This window comes from Lampris incognitus, chromosome 5, assembly GCF_029633865.1.
Source record: "Lampris incognitus isolate fLamInc1 chromosome 5, fLamInc1.hap2, whole genome shotgun sequence".
Classification (NCBI taxonomy): Eukaryota; Metazoa; Chordata; class Actinopteri; order Lampriformes; family Lampridae; genus Lampris; species Lampris incognitus.
Genome location: NC_079215.1, coordinates 12,472,644 through 12,487,644, shown reverse-complemented (window position 1 = coordinate 12,487,644; position 15,001 = coordinate 12,472,644). Strand labels below are relative to the sequence as shown.

Genomic DNA, 15,001 nt, shown 5'->3' with positions numbered 1-15,001 from the left:
ATCGCCGCTTGAGGGGGGGGGGGGGCATCACCTGCTGACTCGAACGCTGCGCACCACACTGCCGAGCTACTCGAAGCAGAAGAAACGTCCCAAAACTGGGACAACAGCTGCAGCAACAAAAGATGAAGCGGGAGTCGTTTTATGACAAGACAGCCAAGCAGCTTCCGCCGCTGTCTAGTGATGATACAGTCAGGATGAGGATCCTGAGGGACGGAGTACGAAAGCCACCGGCCCGCAAGAAGTAGCTCCGCGGTCCTTCACTGAGAGGACGGAGGGAAGGACAGATCTTCAGACGCAATCGTCGAAGTCTGCTCAGAATACAAGAGCCAACTCAAAACAGCGACACCTCTGAAAACACCTCTGAAGGCCCGGTGGGACATGCCAGCCATCAGCAGGTCTGCTCTGGTTCGCCGAAGCAAAGCGGTGCTGCGGGTCCTGGGGTCAGAACATCTGCTGAAACATGCGGCAGACCGAGAAGGATTATTACGAGACCGGACAGACTCTTTGGAAGTGTCTGAGATGTAAAAAAGAAAAAGTTATTTATGTTTATTGTATTTCATGCTGTTCATCCTTAAGGGAAGACTTGTTTTTTTTGTTTTTTAATAAGGGAAGACACGTTATTATGTGCCTTTGTTAGGAACTGTGTTCCCCAGAGTCCTAGACGTTATGTTGCAGGCTAGTGACGTGCGGAGGTCAGAGGTCAGGAGGTTCGAACACGGAGTCTGGCATGTGGGATAAATAAAGAGCTTCGGCGTGGATTTGGAAAAGGTCTCGGGCCATTCCTTTTAAAACAACAAACAGGTAGTGTCTGGGATTTAAATGAAACAATGTTATCTTTGTTTTTATTGATTATGAAATAGAAGATCACAAATGTTTCTTATTCAGTGAACCTCCTCTTCCTGTTTTGATAAATAATAGCTAATTCCAGAAGATCAAAGAGGAGGTTTGTGGGTGTGGTAAGGGAGACGTGCGGGTGGCTGGTGTGACGGAGGAAGATGCAGGTGACAGGAAGAGATGGAAAAGGATGATGTCGGCCGCTGTAACGACCCCTAGAAGATAAAGAATATAGAGCTAATTTCATCATCCATTAACAAAAAAGGCTGGCATTGCTTGAATAAAGTAATTGTTAAAACAAAACTACATTACCTCAACTATTAATTCAATTATGAAATTATATTGATATATATTATGATAAATATGAAAACGAGTCTATAAGACTATTTTATAAAACTAGTCAAGAAATTGACTGTTTGGCCCTGTGATGGCCTGGCGGCCTGTCCAGGGTGTCTCCCCGCCTGCGGCCCAATGACTGCTGGGATAGGCTCCTGCATCCCGTGACCCTGAGAGCAGGATAAGCAGTTTGGATAATGGATGAATGATCAGTATTAACCTAAGATACTTTTTAAATCTACCAAATTTAAGTTGACCACTAGATTTTGGTAGTATTGTCAGTCACACCAAACATATTTCATCGATATGTATTTCTAAAGCTGTGTTGCACTTATCAACATAAAGTGTGACTTCAATTAAGACTTTTTTCAGCAGATTTCTGCATTTAAGAAACACACACACACACACACACAAACACACACATACATGGGGGGGGGGATAACTGATTGACCTTGTGACATGACAACAGTGAGATGAAGGAAGACCTCTTTGCAATGAACATATCATGTAGATTTGTACAAGTACAATGCAAATAAAGGAATAATTTTTGAACCTATCACGAAGACCCTCATTTATTTTCACTTTTTTTTGCCATGGACGACTATCCTTTTAACTAGTACATATACACAAGTTCATTTATGACTTGCCTGATCTGAAATTGTCCTCTTCAACCCCGTCAGTGGCACCTTTCCTGCTGTGCGACAGTTTGGTGAGGTGGATTTTCACAACCTGAAGGCAGGCTCAAGGGTTCCCTGAGGGGGATGGGATGCTTCCTCTGTCCAGTAGGCAAATCTCTGTCCATGCCTTCGAATAATACCATTGTATCATTTGGACAACAGTGACTTAATATAGCCAAGATACTGACATTTTATATGTAGTGTGAGTCATACTCTTCTATGCAAAACCTCTCCATTAGCGTTTCCAATCTGAAATTAATTGTAGAAAGCAGTTGATTACACAGTTAAAGCTGCCATGTGTAACATGCGTTGGTGTCTTTGTTGTGCAGTAAACTAAGACACTAAACACACTCACATTAGATTCCATGCACTGGCTTCCAGCCAGGCTCCAAAAGTCTTCTCATGAGAGGAGTGTGTGGAGTTCTACATTACTTCACTTGACCAAATGGTAGAGAAGAGAGAAGACCTGGCCAAGTGTTACCAGCCTCTAGCCTTTCTTACTGTCAAGGCACTGCTCTCTGCCATGTTTTCCTGCTGGCTGATGGATGGGACAGGAGCTGAGTAGATAACATCATTCTCCTTGGACACTGAAGACGAGCTCTGCTCTTGGATCACTTGAGTATCAGAGAACATATATATATGTGTGTGTGTGTGTGTATGTGTGTTATAGGGCTATTATATATATATATATATATATATAAACACACACATATATGTATGTATATATATATGTATATATGTATATATATATGTATATATATATATATATATATATATATATTGGATACCCAATTTTTGTTTTGTCTTGTTCAACTGTTTACTGGGAGTGTTTTCGTACGGATCGAGGAGCATCAAGTCAAGGATAAAGACGTTCCTTTCTGGGAGGTTTAACTGTTCATAGTTCTACAACAGGTCAAATTTCACTTTTGATTAAGACTGAAAGCAAAAAAATATTGAACAAGAATTTGATTCTTTTTCTTCCCGAATTCGCTACAATATCTAAACTATCTCTGTATTGTCATTCACTCATGTTAGTTACATGGTCATTCGTTCCTGTCATTCATTCTCTTTCATTAATAAGTCAGAACTTACAAATTACAGCAGAAGATAATTTATATATATTTTTTGGGCATTTACTTAAAACAAAAGCGCAAACATCGCTCTGAAAAGGTTGACGTTTATTTGAAGGAAGATAAGTTCCAGTCCATTATTTGATTAGTTGGAATTGGGCAGCATACTACTACCAGACCCAGAGACAGAAGTCCCCCTTGTCTGACACCACTGCTAACCCCAAATGGGGCTGAAACACCGTTACCCCATTTCACTTGCACAGTCTGGTGGGCATACCAATAAGCCAGAATTCTCACAATGTATTTAGACACCCTTCTTTGTCTCAATTTAACAAACAACTTTCTATGATTAACACGATCAAAAGCTTTAGAAGCATCAATAAAACACATAAGAACCGATGAGTTTTGCCCTCTATTTGTTAATAATTTCCTTTAAGTCAGTGCCATGTTCATGCACTCTGTCCAGCAGGATTCTTTCTAGGACTTTTGACAGTATGCTGGCTAGAGCTGTAGGCCTGCAGTTATCTAGGCTGCATACTTTACCAGCTTTGGCCTTAATGACTGGCACAAACAGTACAAACATTGAGTCTGGTAACAAGCCATGGACCATAAAGCCAGTAAAACAAATAGCAAGGAGGGGAGCTACCCTCGGACTGGCATGTTCAGCAGTAATATGATCTAAACCACTCGCTTTGTTAACAGACAGCTTGGCACACCTCGTGTCTCACTTATTGCCCACCATATAACTTTGTACACAGGCTCGCCGACCATCCCGGATTGGCCGGGAGTCTCCCGGACAGCAGCAAATCCAATCCGGGAGATTTTTTTGACCTTCTGAAATTTAAAAAATGTGTTAAAATGGATATCAACGGGTTTACTGAGCGCGACTCTTATTATGAAGACTGGTGCTGTGATATTTAAACACTTGTACCGTGGTGAGGCTAATTATAGGTTGTCGGGACAATTCTGGTATGCCGAACACACCGACCCCCCCCCCCAAAAAATAAAATCTGCTGGAATACAACCAAGTCAAGTTGGCATCCCTATTTGTACACCATATAACTCTGAATAAGGTACTATAGGCCAATGCTGTCGCCATAACTCAGCAATATTGTCTGTACTGGAGACACCATCAACAGTGCATGGTAGATGGTACGCTTAATACCTGGTACGGTACGCTGAACACCTATTGTTCCCGTTTTCTCCTGTGTTTTGTAACGAGAAATGTGATGATGTAGTTGTACACCGGCTCCCTCTGACCGCTGGCAGCAGAGGGCTGCAGTCTCCGGCCCCCACGCCCCGCCCCCACGCGTCGCGTTTATATGACGTAACGCGACAGTCAATGGGCGGCTGGCCGTGTTTGCGTAGAACACGCGACTGTAGCCTTAATACGCCAATTAATTCACCGATTTGAGCAAAATATTCATGTTTACCTTTGACAATGCTTCCTTTGAGGAGAGCCTTTTTGGCAGTGCGGGGGAGACAGTGCAGATTATATTCTACCCCCAATAACGGGAATGCCAGAAAGGTTGGTAGCAAGCTAACATTAGCCCACAAGTACAAATACTTCAGTGGCAGCTATCCCAGGGGTCATTCACAATCTACATGTTCTCTGTTTACAGTCGAGACAGCCCGAGTCTGTGGGTTCTGTTTGTGTGTGTTGGGGTCGTTTTGTAGGTGCACGTGTGCAATAGATAGTGAGATAGATGGTCACGTTTTCCTTTTTTGTGTGTGTGTGCCTGTATCTCTTTAACGCGTGTATACTGAGTTTATGGACTTATCTGTGTTGTTTCGCCCCCCAGGGCTTGGTGCTGGGAGTGTACGAGGAGGGCGAAGATTGCAGTTTTCGTCTGACGGAGACAGCGGCAGGTTTTGACAAAGCTCTGTCAGGAAAACTGTCAGATCTACTGAAAATGTCAGTCTGTCATTTGGCTTTACGGAGACCACTCAGACAAACACATCATCATCCGTTTGTGTAGCTGATATGCTTCCATTCTGTTTATTTAAGTGGTTTTGGTGTTTTAAGATTCTAAACCACTGTCTTTTTAATTTCATTTTGGACAGCTCTGGTCCAGCTCTGAAGAAAGGCAAAAATAGAATCTTTTATGGACTTCACGAGGTAAAAGGCTTTGATTGTGTGGCTCTGCAGTCAGACAAAAGAAACAAAACCTTGTCATATTGACTGGTGATTTTTTTTAAATGTCATGCATATTTTCCCTCAGGACTTCCCATTTGTGGCAGTACTTGGTTTGGGTAAGAAAAATGCAGGGGTGTGTGGGGCAGAGAATTGGGACACCTGCAAGGAGAACATCAGAGCAGCAATGTCAGGTAAATACACTGCTAGAGGCGTTTACTGGAAATGGCAGCTGGCCCTTGCTGACCACCTCACTGACTTTTGTTTACACTTTGCGTGTGCTCAGCGGGCTGCAGGTTGCTACAAGACCTGGAGGTGAACCATGTGGAAGTGGATAGCTGCGATGATGCCCAGTCAGCAGCAGAAGGTGCCATTCTGGGTTTATTTCAGTATGACCAGCTCAAATCCAAGAAGAAGACCAAAGTAATCACACAGCTGTGTGGAAGGTAGACTAGCGCACGGGTTACAGTCCAAAATGATGCCTTCAAAATGACTAAAGGAAGCAACACATAAGCCTGGACTTCATAAGATACAGACTGGTTACTAGCGTTGTACTGGTTTGTATGTGCTATTCCTAGTGGTGACATGGCAGGATGGGAGAAAGGAATATTGTACGGAGAGGGCCAGAATCTGGCCCGCCTACTCATGGAAGCACCAGCAAATCATATCACTCCCACCGTGTTTGCAGACACCATCGAGGAGAAGCTAGCACTTTATGCTGAACATGTAGCAGTTCACAAAAGGTGTGTACAAAGCTGACATGTAAGATGAAGCGTGATACAATGTCCTCCTTTTTTCATTTTGGCAGAATGAATTTTCAGACTTCCATTAGTTCATAAGCTATGTGTTTGTGTAGGCCTCAGGCTTGGATAGAAGAACAACAGATGGGGGCATTCCTAAGTGTTTCCAAAGGGTCAGAGGAGCCCCCTGTCTTCCTGGAACTGCATTACAATGGTTGCCCTGACAACACTCAGGCCCCACTGCTATTGGTTGGCAAGGGTATCACCTTTGACAGGTAAACCACAGCACGCGCCACACACTCTTTCATCCGCACTCCTTACATTGCAGGTGATAATATGACATTTCTATGGGAAACTTTTTTTTTAAACATTTCACCTTTCATGATATTTCCAGATTGTTCACATTTGTTCCCCCACCCCTCATGCTTATCTCTCCATCTCTCAACAGTGGTGGTATATCTCTTAAACCATCCTCTGGTATGGATGCTATGAGAGCTGATATGGGTGGTGCTGCCACTGTGTGCGCATCCATTGTCACAGCAGCAGCCCTTAAACTGCCAATCAACATTGTTGGTGAGATTTCTATCTCAAAAACCCTTCTGCATGCTTTGCCTCTCTTTTTTGTGCTGTGCCTCATGGTTGATTGAAATGGCTGAGCATGGGTCATTTGTTTGGTTCTTTTTCTCTACAAACCTCCAAATTCCTTTAGGTCTGGCACCTCTGTGTGAGAACATGCCTAGTGGAAAAGCCAATAAACCAGGTGATGTTGTTAAGGCCAAGAATGGAAAAACAATACAGGTAAGAGGACTAATGAAGGTAGTAAAGAAGTGAAATCTCAAATTTTTTTATATGTGTTTGTCTGTATACGAATGATTTAAGTTGATTCGTTTGATTTGTCTTCTATGTCCAGGTTGATAACACAGATGCAGAGGGTAGGCTGATCCTAGCTGATGCGCTCTGTTATGCACATACCTTCAACCCCAGAGCCATTGTCAATATAGCTACACTAACAGGTATGATGATAACTGCAAGTACAATTGTTTGTTTTTGTCAAAGATGTTAGAGGCCTACATACTTCAAGAAAATGTTCAGTAGGATTCTAGATTCAAAAAGAGAGGCAATTAATTCACATGGTAACATAGTAAGAGATAAAAAAGAACACTAATGAAAGTGTTAATGCTCCAAAGCTTAGACATTTACATTGCTTTTTTTTTTTTACTGTAATCTGTTCTGGCTGTTATTGTAGCATTGGTATGTTAGGAATTTGACTGAGATGACTGTAACAATCATTATGCAACTGACTTTTCTTTCTCTGTTCCATAGGGGCTATGGATGTTGCTCTTGGCTCGGCAGCAACTGGAGTCTTCACAAACTCTGATTGGCTTTGGGAGCAGCTGCATAAGGTATTTACACTCACACATACTCGCCAAGATACAAAGATGCTTGATTTCCATTTCATTCACCCCTTGTGCTGACAATGGTTGTATGCCTAGGCCAGTGTAGTGACAGGTGACAGAGTGTGGCGAATGCCCCTGTATCAGCACTACACCAGACAAGTGACTGACAGCCAGCTGGCTGACCTCAACAACATCGGCAAGTACAGCCGGTATGTATCTCATTACGCTCAGTCAGAGATAAAAATCACCTGTTAGATATTTTGGCACAGGAGAGGAGTAAGCGTGTATCTGACTCATTGATATATGTCCCCTTCCAGCTCTGGTGGTGCCTGCACAGCAGCTGCATTCCTAAGGGAGTTTGTTACAGCTACTCATTGGGCCCATCTGGATATTGCTGGGGTGATGAGTAACAAGGACGAAGTTCCCTACCTGAGAAAAGGCATGTCCGGAAGGCCTACACGCACGCTGGTAGAGTTTGCCTCAAGACTAGCCAGCAAGACCTAAGAGACACAAATTCAGATGGAAACAGGTGACCCACTTGGCAAGAAAACTCCCCTCCTCCTAGATGTGAAGTAAAGAGGGTCAGGACACAAGAGTGATTTTTTCATGGAGGAAGAGCTCGACCGACCAAGGTCCCAGGGCCATGTACAACTCTGGGACAATGTATCCCCTGAGCTGAACATAATTTTACCATTCTTCGGAATAAAAAGTAGACATTATCGATTGTGTTTATTTTTTCAATAGGACTTGAATATGTTCATCTTATAGATACAGTTATTCATATGAAATTACGGCCTCTTGATTATCCGAAAGGAGTCATAGTCAGCATTGATGTGTTTTCTTCTAGAAGTTATTTTTTCTTTAAACAATTTTAAATAGGTTTCATTTTCTATTTTCTAGTCATCATTGCAGCCCAAGTTTATACCGGCAGTTGAACATTTATTTCAACTGAACCCAGACTTTTTTGTCCACGAATTAGATCTCAGGTGTCATGCCATTGTTGATTCAGTTTGACTGTTAGAACCATGTAATAATAATAATCAGGAATCAGGAAGACTTTATTTGTAAACTAAATGTTGTTTCCCCCAGCCCACAGCAGTACAACACAAAGACAAAAACACATGTCCAAGAAATATAAGAACACACCTGTCCAAACTAACACTTATCTACTACTACTACTACTTTCGGCTGCTCCCGTTAGGGGTCGCCACAGCGGATCATCCGTTTCCATTTCTTCCTGTCTTCTGCGTCTTCCTCTGAGACACCAGCCACCTGCATGTCTTCCCTCACCACATCCATAAACCTCCTCTTTGGCCTTCCTCTTCTCCTCTTCCCTGGCAGCTCCATATTCAGCATCCTTCTCCCAATATAACCAGGATCTCTCCTCCGCACATGTCCAAGCCATCTCAATCTTGCCTCTCTTGCTTTGTCTCCAAACCGTCCAACCTGAGCGGTCCCTCTAATATAATCGTTCCTAATCCTGTCCTTCTTCGTTACTCCCAGTGAAAATTTTAGCATTTTCAACTCTGCCACCTCCAGCTCCGCCTCCTGTCTTTTCGTCAGTGCCACTGTCTCCAAACCATATAACATAGCTGGTCTCACAACCATCTTGTAAACTTTCCGTTTAACTCTTGCTGGTACCCTTCTGTCGCAAATCACTCCTGACACACTTCTCCACCCACTCCACACCCTCCACCCCAACTTTATACCTCTGTAGTTGTTACAGTTCTGCACATCGTCCTTGTTCTTGAAAATCGGTACCAGTATGCTTCTTCTCCACTTCTCAGGCATCCTCTCACTTTCCAAGATTGTGTTAAACAATCTTGTTAAAAACTCCACTGCCATCTCTCCTAAACATCTCCATGCCTCCACAGGTATGTCATCAGGACCAACTGCCTTTCTACTCTTCATCCTCTTCATAGCTGCCCTCACTTCCTCTTTGTTAATCCGCTGAACTTCCTGATTCACTATCCCTACATCATCCAACCTTCTCTCTCTCTCATTTTCTTCATTCATCAGCCCCTCAAAGTATTCCTTCCACCTTCTCAGCACACTCTCCTCGCTTGTCAGCACATTTCCATCTCTATCCTTGATCACCCTAACTTGCTGCACATCTTTTGCAGCTTGGTCCCTCTGTCTAGCCAATCGGTACAAGTCCTTTTCTCCTTCCTTAGTGTCTAACCTGTCATACAACTCACCATACGCCTTTTCCTTTTCCTTTGCCACCTCTCTCTTTGCTTTACGCTGCATCTCCTTGTACTCCTGTCTACTTTCTTCATCTCTCTTACTATCCCACTTCTTCTTTGCCAACCTTTTCCTCTGTATAATTTGCTGTACTTCCTCATTCCACCACCAAGTCTCCTTGTCTTCCTTCCTCTGTCCTGATGACACACCAAGTACCTTCCTGGCTGTCTCCCTCACTATTTCTGCAGTGGTTGCCCAGCCATCTGGCAACTCTTCACTACCACCCAGTGGCTGTCTTAACTCCTGCCTGAACTCCACACAACAGTCTTCCTTCTTCAACTTCCACCATTTGATCTTCGGCTGTGTCTTCACTCACTTCATCTTCTTGGTCTCCAAAGTCATCCTACAGACCACCATCCGATGCTGCCTAGCTACGTTCTCCCCTGTCACCACCTTGCAGTCTCCAATCCCTTTTAGATGGCGCCTTCTACATAAGATATAGTCCACCTGTGTGCACTTTCCTCCACTCTTATACGTCACCCTGTGTTCCTCCCTCTTCTTGAAATATGTATTCACCACAGCCATTTCTACCCTTTTCGCAAAATCGACCACCATCTGTCCTTCCACATTTCTCTTCTTGACTCCATACCTTCCCATCACCTCTGTTCCCTTCACCAACATGTCCATTGAAGTCCGCTCCAATCACCACTCTCTCCTCCTTGGGTACCCTCTCCACCACGTCGTCCAACTCGCTCCAGAATTCTTCTTTTTCATCCATCTCACACCCAACTTGCGGGGCATATGCGCTGAAAACATTCAGCAACAAACCTTCCATTTCCAGCTTCATACTCATCACTCTGTCTGACACTCTCTTCACCTCCAGCACGCTCTTGACATACTCTTCCTTCAGAATTACCCCTACCCCATTTCTCCTCCCATTCACACCATGGTAGAAGAGTTTGAACCCACCTCCGATACTCCTGGCCTTACTCCCCTTCCACCTGGTCTCTTGCACACACAGTATGCCTACCTTTCTTCTTTCCATCATGTCAGCCAGCTCTCTCCCTTTACCAGTCATAGTGCCAACATTCAAAGTTCCAACTCTCACCTCCACATGCCTACCCTTCCTCCTCTCTAGCTGCCTCTGGACATGCTTTCCCCCTCTCCTTCTCCTTTGCCCAACAGTAGCATAGTTTCCACCGACACCCTGCTGGTTAACAGTACCGGTGGCGGTCGTTGGTAACCCGGGCCTCGACCGATCGGTATGTAAATCTTATTTATGATCTGCATATTTGATTTGGCAAAGATTTTACGCCGGATGCCCTTCCTGACGCAACCCTCCCCGTTTGTCCGGGCTTGGGACCGGCACTAAGGATGCACTGGCTTGTGCATCCTCAGTGGCTGGGTTCCTAAACTAACACTCATGTCCAAACTAAACACACATATCCAAACTAATAATCATTACATTTATGTAACGCATTTCTAGACTCATCAAAATTTACAGATCTGTAACGTGAATAAATGTGCGAGTTGAATAAATTTTTTATTAGATTTCGAAATGGTGTGGTTCATTTGTGTGTGGGGGGGGGCATTAGGTATTATCTGCGCATGTGCGTACTTCTCACCGCAGACCAAGATGGCGTCGTCCATGAGCGGTATGTTTCCCGGACAACAAGCGCCTGGTGGTCATCCCGTCGGAGGTCCCGGAGGACCGGGCCAGCCCGGTTTACTACCTGGCGCCGGTAACAGGGGCCAGGGTGCCAATACATTAGTGGACGATTTGGAGGCCTCCTTTGAGGTAATGGGACGCAGCGGAGACTTTCTCGCCAGCTCTGTCACGTTAGCTTTATCCGCTAGTTAGCGAGCAGGCTAACGTTCTGACCTAACCTAACCCGGTTCCCCGCTGGTGCTGCTAACGTTAACGTTTAGGGGAGATCCCCCGGGTTAACGCGACTAAAACATAATCAGGGTCTTGCAGATTATGGTAGGGTGCTTAATGCAATATGCTGATGGCTAGCTAAGCCTCGTCACCGTCTTTTGCTAGGGTTGTGCAGCACTACCCTGGGGTACTTGAAATGTTTTGGTGAAGGTATTGCTATTCAGGCTAATCACGTCACCTTGCTTTTCTGTGCGTTAGGCTTGCTTTGCGTCACTGGTAAGCCAAGACTACGTCAATGGGACGGACCAGGAAGAGATCCGAACTGGTCAGTGAACCACAGAGATAAAGGTGTTTCAAAATTCGATGTAGTAAGACAGCATTTTTTTATATGCTTGACATTATTTTTTGATCTGTCTGTTTACCATAGGTGTGGACCAGTGCATCCAAAAGTTTCTGGATGTGGCTAGACAGACCGAGTGTTTCTTCTTACAGAAAAGGCTTCAATTATCTGTACAGAAACCAGAACAGGTGGTCAAAGAGGTAAAGAAGAACTGCTGGCTCAGTATTTTTGTTTCGGTGGTAGCGAATCTATAATATTGACCTGTTTCATTGCCTTTTTTTTTTTACCTATCTAAAAAAATTTAAGTTTTTGAACTCTTATACGTTTTCTGATTTTGAGTGGCTCTTGTATAAACTCTCGTCACACATCTTGGCAGGCTGTGCATCATATTCTTCATAAATTTTATTAGTCCATTATAATTCTGTTATCCTCTTTCAATGTTGTATTATGTAAACTGCGTAAACACAACTTCTATTGCACGCTGTCCATCCTGAGAGAGAGATCCCTCCTCTGTTGCTCTCCCTGAGGTTTCTTCCTGTTTTTTCGCCCTGTTAAAGTTTTTTTTTAGGGAGTTGTCCCTTATCCGATGAGAGGGTCTAAGGACAGGATGTTGTGTTGCTGTTAAGCCCACTGAGGCAAATTTGTGATATTGGTCTATACAAATAAAATTGATTTGATTTGGCTTTGATCTACTTTCTCCTTATTCTAGGATGTGTCTGAGTTGCGCAATGAGCTACAGAGGAAGGAAGTGCTGGTTCAGAAACATCTGTCCAAGTTGCACCACTGGCAACAAGTGCTTGAGGATGTCAGTGTTCAGCATCGCAAACCAACGGACCTGCCCCCTCCTGGACCACTAGCCTTTTTAGAGCAGGCTTCTGCTAGTCTGCCTCCTGCCCCTTTAAAGCCCAACTAGAACAGTCACCCACAAACTTGCAGTGTTCACTGTCAAGTTTTGAGGATGTTGAACAACAGTGCAGCGGCTCTACTCTTCGGAGCTGTGCTTAGTGCTCAGCCAAATCATCACATAAAACGTTGAATTTTATTTCAAGTTTGTTTCTTTTCTTTCTTTTTGTACTTGTAAATATTTTTCTATTACCAGCTTAAAAAGAAAATAAAATTTTGTAAAACTTTTGGATCAGACTTGGCTAAGAATCTGGCTCGCATTTTTTCCTAATGTGGTTTATCACTATATAAAATAAAAACTTGACTTAAAAAAAGTTTGTCCCACTTTAACCAGGTTTATTTCAAATAGATCTAAAGATGTCCTCTGTGACACTATCAGCAAAGAGAAGAATGCTGTAGAAGATCACTAAATTCTGACAATGGACTATGACTGCCAGTATATCAATAGTAAATTATGTGAGAGGGGGTCTGGCGGTGGACTCGTGGACACCTCCAGCTCCTCCCACCTTGACCTTAACCACACCAAAACCCTACAGGAGGATGGGGGAGTTAGAGTTGGAGTTGCTGCAAGTCAGCCACCAAACTGTTGCACAGCTGTAGCTCTGCAGGGATCTTAATGAGTGGAATTGGAGGCGTCTGTGAAAGCCACTGCCAAAATCTTGGGGTTATGTTGGTGTCATTTTGGAGTCTTTTATCATTATGGGTCAGTCTTATTTCTGTTGACATTGCAATGGAGACGTTAGAATCCTGTCAAATCACCCAAAATCACCAAGAGTAAGACGTTATGAAGGCCAACAACACCATTTTTCCTATTGAGTTCAGTGGGTCATTTGCATAATGACCACGACTCATGAGTAAAAATTACAGAATAAAACACGTTCGTTGTTTTGTTTTTTTCCCCCCACACGAATTGGCACATTCGAGGCAATCCTGAGGCTCAGTCCAATGTCCCGCAACCCGGCGCCATGTCAGTCTTCCACAGCTAGAGGGAGACAGTGCTTTCTTCTCGCACACCTTAGCAACTCGGAGGCACGTCTTTGCTGACACGTCCTTGTTTGTGCATTACAGTCAGTCAACAATGGGAAAATAGCAGGTAACCCTCCTGACCACCGCTCCCGTTTTGCCGTTGCCCGTCGTGACACCTGCGAACTGGAAATCCGCGACTCGGCTGCGGCATTCCTCCGAATCTCTCGCGACTCGACCAAGAAGAAGCGGTAGAAGAAGAAGAAGAGGAGGAGGAGGAAGGAGAAGAAGAAGCAGACAACACCCGGTTTGAATGGCAACGTGCTGCCCGAGTGTCACCGCAGTGAACTGAACTCGCGTATGAGCCACCCCGGAGGAGGCGGCTGTTCCGGGCTGGGAGTCCGTCTCGTCTCCCCCGTAAACGGCCCTCGTGTGGGTTTGGCTCACGCATCTTGAACCAAGAAGACATTGTTGTGGATATGGAATGGTGCATGCCACTGCCCCAAGTTGTCGGCCTCTGAAAAGCAGCGAAATCATGGAGATCCATCCTCTGTGAGTAAACGTGTTGACGTCTCTCAGTCCGCAGATTGAGTGACGATGCCGCATCCACAGAGGCGGCGGGGTCGAGCGTGAGGTGTTGAGGCTGTTGCCGAGGTTGTCCCCCCCCCCGGAGATGCGGATCTTCTTCGTTAATTCGGGGTTTTTTTTATTTCCTTCTTCTTTTTGGTCGATGTTGTGTTGAAAATGTCGTTGTCATTGCGACGCAAGTGTCGGTCTGTGTGTGTGTTGGCTCTGCTGGTCTGCGCTGCGTGCATATGTATGTATGTATGTATGTATGTATGTATGTATGTATGTATGTATGTATGTATGTATGTATGTATGTGTGTATGTATGTATGTATGTATGTATGTGTGTATGTATGTGTGTATGTATGTGTGAATGAATGAATGGCTGTTAAAAATCAATGGCTACATAGTGTCACACTGCCAACGACAGCTTAATGATCTGGAAATTCAATATTAGTTATCCTGTGTGTTTGTGTGTGTGTGTGTGTGCGCGCGTGCGCGTGCGCGCGCGCCCATGCATATTTGTTTGTGCCCCTTGCAGGTGTACTAGATTGTGTCCGCATCCTTTGGACAAAGAGGACGGAGTAGAGAAACAAGGTCCTGTTACTCTTAATCCACGGCATATGAGGAGGGCTTTCAAAATCATGAATGAGCTGCGCAGGTAACGCGCGTTGTCTCTTGTCTGTTAATACCCCAATGGGGGTCTTATCTCACTGTCAAGGGTTTGATTAAAAGAAGAAACACTCTCTCTGTCACCTCACCAGTCAGAGCCTGTTGTGTGACGTGACCATAGTAGCAGAGGATGTAGAGATAACTGCTCACAGGGTTGTCCTAGCTGCTGGGAGCCCCTACTTCCATGCTATGTTTACAGGTAAGGACCACTCGTACTGCCAGTGCTATCCCTTTTTAACAGCAGGTGTGCAATTGCTGTCAAACATCCCTCAGGATTTTTATCGGTCTTTGTCTCAGCCTCCATTT

The 15,001-nt window shown here is 44.4% G+C and overlaps 2 protein-coding genes across 2 annotated transcripts; both read left to right on the top strand.

Annotated features, from left to right (window-relative positions):
• Positions 1–4,322: 4,322 nt before the first annotated feature.
• lap3 (leucine aminopeptidase 3) lies at positions 4,323–7,963 on the top strand. The gene is made up of 13 exons (XM_056280763.1): positions 4,323–4,445; positions 4,720–4,832; positions 4,982–5,036; positions 5,140–5,245; positions 5,338–5,497; positions 5,630–5,794; positions 5,908–6,066; positions 6,240–6,364; positions 6,501–6,589; positions 6,702–6,804; positions 7,115–7,194; positions 7,285–7,397; positions 7,506–7,963. The coding sequence occupies exons 1-13, from the start codon at positions 4,359–4,361 to the stop codon at positions 7,690–7,692; spliced, it is 1,542 nt and encodes a 513-aa protein (XP_056136738.1). The 5' UTR covers positions 4,323–4,358; the 3' UTR covers positions 7,693–7,963.
• Positions 7,964–11,008: 3,045 nt separating this feature from the next.
• On the top strand, positions 11,009–12,788 carry med28 (mediator complex subunit 28). The gene is made up of 4 exons (XM_056280950.1): positions 11,009–11,170; positions 11,510–11,576; positions 11,679–11,791; positions 12,301–12,788. The coding sequence occupies exons 1-4, from the start codon at positions 11,009–11,011 to the stop codon at positions 12,502–12,504; spliced, it is 546 nt and encodes a 181-aa protein (XP_056136925.1). The 3' UTR covers positions 12,505–12,788.
• The last annotated feature ends 2,213 nt before the right edge of the window (positions 12,789–15,001 follow it).

Excerpts from the sequence above, each read along its gene's own strand:
- med28 (XM_056280950.1), top strand. The coding sequence starts at position 11,009 with ATGGCGTCGTCCATGAGCGGTATGTTTCCCGGACAACAAGCGCCTGGT. Across the intron at positions 11,171-11,509 it reads ATTTGGAGGCCTCCTTTGAG|GCTTGCTTTGCGTCACTGGT; the intron begins GTAATGGGACGC and ends TCTGTGCGTTAG. Across the intron at positions 11,792-12,300 it reads CAGAACAGGTGGTCAAAGAG|GATGTGTCTGAGTTGCGCAA; the intron begins GTAAAGAAGAAC and ends TCCTTATTCTAG.
- lap3 (XM_056280763.1), top strand. The coding sequence starts at position 4,359 with ATGCTTCCTTTGAGGAGAGCCTTTTTGGCAGTGCGGGGGAGACAGTGC. Across the intron at positions 4,833-4,981 it reads CTGTCAGATCTACTGAAAAT|CTCTGGTCCAGCTCTGAAGA; the intron begins GTCAGTCTGTCA and ends CATTTTGGACAG. Across the intron at positions 6,365-6,500 it reads ACTGCCAATCAACATTGTTG|GTCTGGCACCTCTGTGTGAG; the intron begins GTGAGATTTCTA and ends AAATTCCTTTAG.